Source organism: Olea europaea, chromosome 4 (assembly GCF_002742605.1).
Source record: "Olea europaea var. sylvestris chromosome 4, O_europaea_v1, whole genome shotgun sequence".
NCBI classification, from domain to species: Eukaryota; Viridiplantae; Streptophyta; class Magnoliopsida; order Lamiales; family Oleaceae; genus Olea; species Olea europaea.
This window is the reverse complement of record NC_036240.1, coordinates 10,315,191-10,327,274: the sequence shown is the minus strand read 5'-3', so window position 1 is coordinate 10,327,274 and position 12,084 is coordinate 10,315,191. Positions and strand designations below refer to the sequence as shown.

Genomic DNA, 12,084 nt, shown 5'->3' with positions numbered 1-12,084 from the left:
ATCTCGAATAAGTGTATAAAATACACTTGTCATGCTTTTTTTGTAAGTTCTCATACTCTCAATTATTAAAAATTAACTTCATACCTTGTTTGGAAGAGATTAATTTAAAAATCACTGTTTTCTTAACTCATTTTAACCATAACTTTCCATACTTTTTTACCATACATATTACATTCTCCAAAAAAAATAAAAAAATAAAATAAAAAATAAAAAAAAATTGGTTCACCTAGTCTAATACCTTTTCCCTACTTTTTAACTACATATTTTCCAAAAATAAAAAACCATTTTCCTCAGAGAAAAATCTCGCCCATACAAAATCTTTCTAAATTCTACAGCGTCCTCTATATATATATTCACATTCAGCAGGACCCCTTGGCCATTGCTCATAAGTTCATCTTTGAACACATACCACCCTTTGCTTTTGATTCTCATTCTCTCTCTTTTTTTCCTTTTTTCATTTTCTTTAGTTCCATTGGAAAAAAAATGTCTGGTGTTTGGATTTTCAAGAATGGTGTTGTTCGACTAGTTGAAAATCCAGGAGAGTGCAATGTCCGGAAAATGCTAGTCCATGTCCCGTCTAATGACGTTGTTACATCTTATGCTATTCTCGAAAGAAAATTATCATCACTCGGATGGGAGCGGTACTATGACGATCCTAGCCTTCTTCAGTACCACAAGAGATCAACAGTCCACCTAATCTCTCTTCCCATAGATTTCAACAAGTTCAAGTCCATACACATGTACGATATTGTTGTTAAGAATCGCAATGAATTCGAAGTTAGGGACATGTGCTGAATCAAATGAGTGTTCATGTATTGTGTTTCTTTAACTTCTTCTTGAGAATCAGTGATTTTATTAATCAAGCGTTTGACAGCAGTTTGATTAGTCCTAGGTTGTCTGAAAATTTGATCTAGGGATTTTTATTTTATTTTTTTCCTTCTTTCTTCTTTTTTGTCTGGCTTATGCATGTTTGTATATTCAGTATTTGGATATGAGATTCTTAAGATTGTATTTTAGGGCAAGGTTCTTAATGTCATATAAAATGTTTGTTCGATATGATTTTGAGATTTTCTATAAATTATACTTGCAATTCAGATGTATAATAGTTGCTTCAATTTCTTTTACAAGTCGAAGCGAAAAAGAGATGAATCTTGGTGAATTATGGCAATTTTTGCTTGTTGTGTATTGTTTTGTGGACAATAGGATGAACAATCCTCTTCATTTCTAGTATTCTTGGTGCCTATAATGAATTGTAAAATATTAAATTACTGCATGGCAGTTATTATTCAATCTAAATGTATTGAATTTGAATCTTAATTACTCAAGCTTCATTAAATATATTTTTGCAATAATTAATTAACATCCAATCTGAAAAAATATCTAAGAAATATGGTGCAAAATTAATAAATCCTAATTATGCAAAATTATTTAATTAGAGGCTTAGAACACGAAGGGCGGTCATGCATAGTAGAGATCTACTGTCAACTCAATTAATTATTGGCACATCGTTTTAAATTAACATCTTATTAATTTTATTTTCTCACTTTAAGTCTCTCAACCATTTAACAATGTTAAATACTCTCTCACACACAAAATGATGTATCAATAATTTATTGAGTTGATAGCAAAAGTTACACAGTAAATCTTAACTCGATAAACAAAGCACCATAATTTATATATGTATTTATATTTTTTGTTAATATAAAGAAGTAAGGGCACACATGCACACACACACACAAACAAAAAACAAAAATAAAAACCCTTTTCTGCAACCTCCAAAATATAACCCATCTAAAAGATAAAACCAACAAGAAAACAAGTTCACTGCAAAGGGATCCTTATTAAAGCCGAGACCTACTATGCATACTCAAAAATGAATTCAGATTAACACTTGGTAGCTTTCAATTAAAAAATGGCAAAAAAATAAAATAAAAAATAGACCAAATAATTATAGGAGCAGTTCCTCTGTACAAGGGAAATTACTTATTAAAGCAACCATTGTTACTATTGAAACTACTTCTAAATCACAAAATATAGGGTTGGATAGAATTTTCGAATCCAACATAGCAATTCTTCGCTCCGTTTGGCCCCCATTATTTCAAATTTTAATATATTATTATTATTATCATTATTATTATTATTATTTTGGGAAGAATGGATGGTTGAAAAAGAAAAAAAATTTATTTACATAAAAAAAATATTTTATGAAAGACTACGTAGTTGTAAATAGAAGAGAGAAAAATAAAATTTAATTTAACAGGGGCCAAAGGCGGGATTTTTAAGTTAAATACCCGAACAGGTATCTAAATTGAGAATCAACAGGCTTGGTTCGATTCTCTATTCTAAACCAAAAATCGAAGAATTGGAAAAAAAAAAATTTGAATCTCCCGAATTTTTTATCTTAAATAAATCGAATTATTTTATTTTTTTCTAAATTAATTAGCTAACTAATTAATTTAGTTCATACTCAAAATATGAATTTCTTATTTCTAATTTTCAACCCAAAACTCAACTTAATTAAATTGATTTAAGTTTTACCCAAATCTCTTATTTTACTATAGCGTCGTTTCTATCATTCTAAAGAAATCGAATTGTAAAGAAATCGAATTGGAAGCTCGGCTACGTCTTTCTTCATTATTGTGAGCTTACTATTTTCTTCTACTTGTAATTTTAAAAGTCAAATCTATGACGAACTCAACAAAAGAGACGCAAAAGATATCACAAGAATTGACTATATCAAAAGATATCACAGGAATCGGAACTGAAAATCGAGAACCGAGTGCTGGTTTGGTTCTGGGTTCCTAAATCACAAGTACTCAAATGGAACTGATTTTTATAAATAAAAAAAATCTATTTATAATTTATTGGCCGAAAAAACATATAAAATCTAAAAATCATAATTTTGGTAGTAATTAGTCTAAAACTTTAAACTAACCCTAAAAAATAAGATTGGTTATCACCTTTTTACATTTCACCTTACATCAGATTGTTGTATCTCAAAGATTATTATATGTTAATGTTTACAATTTGAGCATTTTATAAATCAAAAATTTCTAATAGATTGTAATATAAGTTGATTAATCAAAGTGTCCATTCTTTTGCAATTCAAACTTTTTACTTTCTTGTATTATTAATAAACTTAAGTGATTCTTTTTTATAACGCATGGCAATTGAATTTGATATATTCATTGCTTGCTCTGTGTTTTACTTTTTTGTTATCTTGAGTTCATGGTTCTATTTTTAAATATTTTTTTTGTTTTTTATTCAAACAGAGTGTGTTCAATGTGTGGACCATAATTTTTTATATTATATTAGCTATGTATTTAATTAGTATTTTTTATATCAGTTTGTTTTATAAGTAGAAGAATTCAAGCATTATTCATAATTAAATTATATGCCTAATATGCATCTCTTAGAGATCGAATAAGATTTATTAAGAAAAGTAATTTTTTCTCAAATTATAATTTCATTTTTTATTTTTTTTATTTTCTCCTATTTTCGTGACTTTTAGTATCCAATATTTTGCTTTTTGAACATTTTTTAACTGAATTTTCTCTATTGCATATATATTTTCAAATAGTAGCATATTAGATATATGTACCAAAACAGTCTACGTGAAATATTGATTAAATAAATGTATATAAAAATGTTATGGGTAGAACTGAAATCGAATCGGAACCGATAGTTCGGGTTTGAGTTTGGTTCCAGTATTTACAAAGACCCGAATGGTTTCATTTGCAAAATACCCGAAGCATAATGGGCGGTTCTGGGTATTAAAATACTCGGATCGATCCACCCGATGTCCAGGCCTATACATCACATCAAGCCATCATATTTAACTTTCTATCTCTTGTGTGAATTCCGTAACGATTATATTTTTCTTTTCATTCTTACAAAAACAGGTTCCAAACGAGACCTTAGTAATTAACACAAAAAACCTTATTATATGGCAAATCTAAAAATGATGGCTAATTGCTGTGGAGGTCACTGAACTTCTATCCTAGTTACAATCAGGTCATCAAACTTTAATTTGAAGCAATCCAGTCACTATCTTTAATTTAAACACAATCAAGCAACTCCATGGGGATTTCATTAATGTGCATGCTGGAGTTTGCTGACTTGCCGTCAAAATTGACGAAAACGCGAACATGTACATCATTAATAACACTAAGACTGTATTTGATTGACATTGAAAATATCACTTAAAAAAGAAAATATTTTCCTCTTTTTAGGAAAACAAAAACATACTCTCTAAAAGAAAATATTTTCCTTGAAAATAAAAAAAATTAGGCATATTTTCAAAAGTTGAAATATATTTTCAATGGAAAAAATAGCAATCAAACATTCCAAAGCAAGAATTTTGGTGAAAATTTGATATTTTTCATGAAAAATAAATGTAATCAAACACACCCTAAAGGTTATTGAACTTTTATCCAATAGCATTTTGGTCATTAAAATTTACACTACTTGCGATTGGGTAACTACATGGAGAAATCAACTCATAAATCATGCAATCCAACCCCCAATAACTATGATACATTCTTTTAGCCTTACTATATCAATAATATCAACGAGTGAAAAATAATGGCGTTTCAAATTCAAAACAATAACTTTACAAATTCAATCAGTAGTAAAATAACTCTATTTAAAAAAAATTGATCTAATATTACAAGAAAAATCCAAAATTGATTCCCGTCTAAAATATAAATCAAGGAAAACAAGAAAAACCAAACATGGGTTTGTTTCGAAACTAAATGTCATAAAATAAATATGATGTAGTAAATAAGAATCATACAATCATGTGATAAATCTATTAAACACAAACGATACATAATTTTTTTTTTTTTTTTTATTTTTTTTAATGAAATCCCATAGTACCATTGTCCCACTAACAACTTGAGATTTCAAAATATATAGAATCATCTTTAGCATGAACTTCAACGGCGATAATTAAGCTTATAAATTAAGCTAGTAGCTAGGGTCAGATTCTTCGTGGATAAGTACTTTAAACCGGTCCTTTTGACAAAGATGCTTGAAAATGGTTGTTCTTTTCCCATTCAAGCAAAGAAACATAGTTTTTAAAATGTACTTTTGCAATTTATTCATAATATAAACAAAAGCAAATCTGGTTAAGTCATTTAGGAAGCTCAGTTTCGCATCCATTCCCTCGTACTCATTTTCAATCGGACAAGTTTTCAATAAAATAATTTTTCAATTAGATTCACAACTTTTTTCTAATTTTTAATCACATATTTTGGGGGGAAAAAAAAAGAAGAAGGTACTTTTCACAAAATTTATTCTCAAAAATTCTCTAACAAGTGAAGACTAAAAAACTTTTCCACAAAATTTATATATTTTTTAGTCATGATGTACTTGGATATTGAGTAATTCCTTTACTAATTTGATTTATTCTTCTTTCGATGAGTTTGATATACTATAGCTGTATTTGCGAAATACAAATTATTCAACTTCAATGATTAAGTGAAGATTTGAAAAACTCCTACGTATATATATTACGAAGGAGGGGGGTACGACCCTTACCTCTTGAAGTACATCTACGAGGGTTTTGTTTCGCATGCTTGGCATGTAAATGTTGGAAACAAAGAAGAAACGGAGAAGAACTAAAACCCGAATGAAGAAAATCCAGAAAATGTCCAGACATGAACATAATTAATCATTGTCCTAAAACAGTATTTGTCCACTCTTGGATTTAGATTGCTTGTGGTACCAACAAATAGTTTTGAAGAATTAATCGTCAAGCAAAAGTGGAAGAATTTTATAACACTTTAAATTTTATTTTTTGTAAATGATTTTCATTTTTAGATTAATATATGGATGATATGTTTTTCAACCCAAAAATCCATTTTTTATGAAGATGTTAACACTCCATGGATGAATAGGCAAAAAGGTTGTAGAAAGAACACAAACTGTAGGTTTAAAAACCAACTGAAAAATAGCGTGGCCGAGCACTATCCTGCACGGTCTACTTATCCTACGTTGGAAAGTTAACAAATGATCCATAAATGTAACAAGAAGAATGCTATATCAAAATCTTCTATTGATAATTTTGTATAAATCTTTAAAAGAATGTCTACATTCAACGAAATTCGGAATGAATTATCGCAGCAATTATATGTGCACCATACAGCACTAACTAAAAAACATTGAAGCTTAGAAGACATTCAGTATACATGAAGTGCGATAGGATATTTCTCGTTCAACAGAAAACTCCATCGCCAAATGAAATAATACAGTCTGAATTGATGGAGGAGAGTAATAGCTGACTGTAACAAAACAAACAGGAAGTAAATATATTCTAGTTGGAGCAGTTGAAACCATGGCAAATGGAAACCCAGATGATAAGGACCAAGAGGAGGAGGATTCCTAGCACGACCAACTTTATTTTCATATTCTGATACCACATCTTTCTTCGGACTTGCGTCCCTGTTTTCTCAAATTCTTTTGCCTGAAAAAGATAGGGAAGAGGTTCATGAAAAATGTGCATGTGATTATAATATAAGAGAAGAGCATGTTTGGCTAAGCTTAAATAGAAATATAATTTTAAAATTACTAACAAAACATATATTTCTAGAAAGGAAGTGTTAAATTACTTTCTGGAAAAATAACTCTTAAGCTTATAAGCCAAAAATGTTGACCTACCGAATCACGCAGCACTTCAGCTTTGTTGGTAAGAATGGTTAAGTTTTCTCCCCTATCAACAGCCTGGAAGGTGCATCGACACAATAACAAAGTATTAATTTAATTACTCGGTTATAACTAGAAGAAAGCAGGAAAAATAGAGAACAAAACTCACGAGCAAACGTTTATTCACTAGAGAAAAGTCTCATGTTTTATTCTATAAGTAGGGAATGGAGAACAGAGTTCTGGATTTGTTTTTGATGAGGTCAATGAATATCCATGAAGCTTCAAAAAATAATTAATTTGCATGCAGTTGACAGAAAAAAAATATGTATTTACAACTAGGTGCATGCGAGTCTCTATATGTAATGAAGTAACTTTTGCTGGAAATGAGTGGCAACTAATTCTAGGCCCACGCCAATTAAATTAAGATAGGTTTGTATTATATGGTATGTTCTTTATTAAAATGCACTAAAATACTCATAAATAATTAAAATTATTTTAAAGAACTATCAAATTATCTGAAAGAATTGTTCTACTATATCACTTCAACCTAAATAACCCCTTTTGCTTCCTTTTGTTAGCTCCATTGAAAAATTCTTGAGTGTGTTTGGTGCATGATACTGGATAGGACTAGACATTATTTAACTTGTTTATCTGACTTAGTATTATCTAGTGCTATCAATCATCCCTACCACATATCCTACAACTTTTAAGATATTTGTAAGACAGCACCATCGAGCACATAAGTATTACTTCACAATTTTACAGGAATTCGAGCAAATAAACATTTTAACTGCAAAACTGTATGAAACATAAGATTTTTAAAATCGTTTTGAATATAAGAGGAAAAAAGGAAGTATTAGAGCCTTAAGGTAACAAGAACATAGAATGAAAAGTTCCACAAAAAAATAGAAAAAGCAATCAAAAGAGGTTAAATGGCCAACGCCATGCATATAACTCCATTTTATAGTACATACCTTATCTATATTCTCCAGCATAATGCTTTTGACTTGTGAAACTTGGGCCTTTACTTTTAACAGCTTATCAATCTCATCAGCATGTTCTATTGTATATTGCATTTGCTCTTTGATAAGAGGCCTGCGAATAACATATTTGGTTATCATTTTCTAGTAATCAAATATATAGAAGATTTAAAAGAAATATTTCTGAGCATACCCAAATTCCTTATTGAGACTCTTGGCAACTGCTGTACTCGCTTTACCACCACCATATCTTTTCTTGAAATCAGATCTAATGCGTTCCAGAAACGTGAATGAGATATGCTTTCCAACAGATTCTTTGGCTACAATGCAATAAGCTGCATGATTAAGCAAACATGTCAATTGAAGCAAAAAATCCTTTATAATATTTTCGATTTTGATAAGCCAAATCACACACTACTGTTAAAATGTAGAACTTACAGATTTCCAACTTTGAACAACAAAAATATAATTTATTTTACAACTTATTTACTTATAAGTAACATTTTAAGCTTAGCCAAGCATGCACTAAGTGTGTTAATGCATTTGTCCTTACTCTGTGAATCCTATTAACAAAACTGATTTAATAATATCATTAGCAAGAGTGCACGCTATAATTCATCATTTGGCCAGCACCGGATCCAACATTCCAGGCAGCTTCTAGAAATATGCCAGTCGAGATTTATAGCATGTTTATAGCTTTCCAGTTTTCACCACATTATTACCAAAGATAGCCACAACTTGGACAATGGAAACTATCTACTGTCCAATGATTGGAAATCAAATTATAAAAAAAGAAAAGGTTACATAATATTTTCCAAATGATCATTCTAAGCTCCAAGCTACATACCTCCAATAGGTGATGGATAAATTCAGACTCGAGGTTTAGCCACACATATAGGGGCCTCAGACTTGGCACTTGACCGAGTCATTACAAATTCTAATTGGCCTTTTCTTAAATTCATGTCAGAGCTTTTGGATTCTATGCTCTAAACACGGTCTAAAGGACCAAAAATTTGCTAAAGGAAAATTTGCATACCTAAAGCATCTGACAAAAACATAGTGCAAAATCATATTGTCGGAAAAAAAAATATCCATGACCCTGTTTATCTACTCTAAAATTCACATTCTTGGTTTTCTAATGGATGGACGACAATTAAATAAGAGTCATAAATGAGATCTCTTAAACCAAGCTTTTAGATTGCTCAGGCTCATCTTCAAATCGCAAGCAATAATAAAACACATAAGTCCTATTCTCAAAGTATTTAGGGTCACCTTCATGAATCCTGCACTGTCATTACGTTCCGTTGATTGTTAGATCTGCTGAAAATCTAAGGCAACTAGATCTCTAGTAACTACAATATGCCACATTAGATTTGATCCACCCCTCCCTCTTCTAACATGTTGTACTGAGAACTATCACTCCTATAACATAAGCCTTAGAGTCTACACAGAGCATATATTACCACTTAAATCATCCTTCTTTTAATTTATAATAAATTGGGGCCACCTCCACTTCTTGGTGTGTATTCTCATTTTTTATCTTATCCATTTTAGCATATCCACATTTCTACTACATTAACATTTTAGATATTTTCTCTTGTAACAACTCAACATAGATAGGTCTAATAACTATTTTTTAGAATTAGCCCTTTAACTTTATAGGGATTATTTACCCCCTCAGTTTCTTATCACAAAACAAATCTAAAAATTGCTCAGCTCAGTGTACTCTTCAAGCCAAGCTTAAATGAGCTCTTAGAAACTTATATACAAGTTAAGATAGAGTAGCACTGGCTGCACTTTCTTACCGAACTAGCTGAGGTCTCCATCCTAATCAAGATGACAAGTTCAAATATTTGTTCAGACTTTTCATTGTTTATCATTCTCGGAGCTCATCTTGAAATCTTCGGCATTACAAGCCCAAGAATGTCAAGCCTATGTAGAAACCCAATACATGGACAAACTGATCTAAAATCCATATGAATATCCAGCAACGAGGAAAAATAAAAATATCTTCAAACTAATATCAGAGTTCCAAAAGCACCTACACGTGCATTTCTCTATGCAAAATTGAACGAGCTAATATTCAAAATCTTCTAACAGTATGAAATCTTTGTTTGATAGCTTAAGCTTTCACCCATAGTCTAAGCACTTGCAAATTACAACTATAGAAGCTTATGACAACTCCTAATAGAAGATTTCAATAAGAATGCTCTCGTTTATATATCAGTTGAATCACATGCTACTACCAAGAGACAGATGCAATATCCAAGTCCTAAAAAATCAAATCCTACATTTTCAACTGGCCTTAAATATGTCTATACTATACAATATAGAATTATTAAAAAGAATAATAGAAAAAGATAGCTAAATAAACCTCATAACAATAAATGCACGAAAAATATCATCTAAGGAACAGAACCGAGAAAGCATAAATTTATTTTCTTGCTTCAATTGGAGAACTTACTCAGTTTTTATCATTTTTTTCTAAATAAAAACCAATTATAAATAAAAGATTCAGACCTAATTCTCTACAATCCCCCCAAAAAAAATCGAGTTTTGAGAAGACTAATGTTTGCTTGAATTGCATATCTATACAAAGATAACAGGAAAGAATATAACTTTTAGCTTTCTAGCTTAGATCCAACAAAACCCACTTGCAATTCAACTCGAAATCAACAAATAAAAAAAAAATTTGAAAGATCAAAGAGCAAAAAAACTGGTTAGATAAATGAGTAGCAAAATGAGAGAAAATACCAAAGCCATCTTCAACAAGGAAGTTAAAAGTATGATGATCACAATTGTAAGTGAACTTGTTATTGGAAGAAGGCAATCTCTGCAGGCACCGTGCTGCAATCTCCGGAAAGTTGCCGGTGAACTCGGTGTACTCCGCCAATACCACTGTGCCACGAGCCACGAAGCTGTATATCAACGATTCTTGACCCATTTTCAATGGGATCAGCCGACTCACCGAGTCTATGCCGGGGTAAAAACTTGAAACTCTGTTTTTCTGTTTGATCTTTGAAGAGGAAAAGGAAGAATTACCAGATCGACCACCGGAGTAAAGCTGTGTTCATTTTAATGTTGCTTTTGTGGTTGGAACAAAACAAGGTTTCTTTATTTCTTTCTTATTTCTAATATTTTATCAATATTTGATTATGGGAGTCAAGTTTTACAAATTTTGTTCATCATATTAGTTAGTCATATCAACTGTCTAGTATTATATGCTTAATTTGTACTCTTGTGATAGAGAAATTTCAAGCACCAATTGTGCTTACTAATATCAAATGAATTGGACGTTTCAAACTTTATATGAATTGACTCATTAAAAATAAAAACAAAATTGACTTGATTTTGTCACAGACATGTTCACGATCACATAATAGTCTCCCATAATAAGTAGCTCGTGTCGAGGAGGACAATCTAACCATCCATGTTAGTTCGGGAAATATTTTTTCCCACTGAAAAAAAAGGAAAAAATCCAGAAATTATTTCTGAACCAGAATTAGTTCAAGTTTTTTGTAATTCAGAAAAATTAAAAAGTATTAAAGTAAAATGTTATGTAAGAATAGAAAATTTTGAAATAAGTTGTTTAGGATTAATAGATTCAGGATGTAGTCATTGTGTAATTAATAAAAGAATTATACCAGAAAAATATATAATAAAGTCAAAGGAACCTATAGAAGCCCAGCAAATGGATGAGAATTTTTATAGTTATCAAGATATTCTTAAATCAGCAAGAATTAGTTTTGAGACTAATTGTGGAAGAAGTACAGAATATAGTTTACCTATATATATATATATATATATATTATTCAGGTTGTGGTATTGAATAGTGTTAGTGAAAATTAGATAGTTTCTTTTACTTAGAAGTGAAGGCTGCTAATTTGAATGTATTGAGAAATAGAGAAAGGATCAAAGGAAGGAGAATAACGAGTAGATCTATTAAAATGGGTCACAAATTTGTTGTTTTAAAATTATTGGTTTGACTGAGGGAAGAAAGGTATGGATTGTATTTGTGGGAGACAGAGATTCTCATAAGGCGGCTATTATATAATATTTATTTAAAAAATTAATTTTTTTAGGTATAAATAGTACACGTTGTCGTCAAAAGTGAATTATAATGAAAAAGAAAAAGAAGAATTTTTTTAATCCAGAAGTTTAGATAAAACCAAAATTGGACGTCGGCTCAAGTGATTGGAGAACTTGAAGATGCGCGAATACAATTTCACTTCGACATATTCGAAACAATAGCATGTAAATAGAAAGGAAATGAAAAGAATAAGAGATCCAATGACTTGAAATGTATAGAGTAGTGTTTATTTTTCTCTTCAAAAATGTGCCAAAAATTAATATACTCGTTCCTTCTTCTTCTTCCCGGGTTTTCTCCTCCTTTTCTCTTTTTATATGTATATTGTTTTTATTGTTCCACACATATCTCCCTCGTTTTTCTCTTTTACTA

General features: G+C 30.5%; 2 protein-coding genes across 2 annotated transcripts; one reads left to right on the top strand and one right to left on the bottom strand.

Annotated features, from left to right (window-relative positions):
- Nucleotides 1-395: 395 nt before the first annotated feature.
- LOC111394071 (flowering-promoting factor 1-like protein 3) lies at nucleotides 396-1,047 on the top strand. Its single transcript, XM_023019850.1, has one exon. The coding sequence runs from the start codon at nucleotides 484-486 to the stop codon at nucleotides 793-795; it is 312 nt and encodes a 103-aa protein (XP_022875618.1). The 5' UTR covers nucleotides 396-483; the 3' UTR covers nucleotides 796-1,047.
- A 4,994-nt stretch (nucleotides 1,048-6,041) lies between these two features.
- LOC111393602 (vesicle-associated membrane protein 724-like) lies at nucleotides 6,042-10,785 on the bottom strand. Its single transcript, XM_023019216.1, has 5 exons — nucleotides 10,380-10,785; nucleotides 7,819-7,960; nucleotides 7,620-7,740; nucleotides 6,661-6,723; nucleotides 6,042-6,466 (listed from the first exon to the last, which is right to left on the bottom strand). Exons 1-5 carry the CDS (start codon nucleotides 10,567-10,569, stop codon nucleotides 6,317-6,319), a joined length of 666 nt encoding a protein of 221 aa, XP_022874984.1. The 5' UTR covers nucleotides 10,570-10,785; the 3' UTR covers nucleotides 6,042-6,316.
- Nucleotides 10,786-12,084: the final 1,299 nt, after the last annotated feature.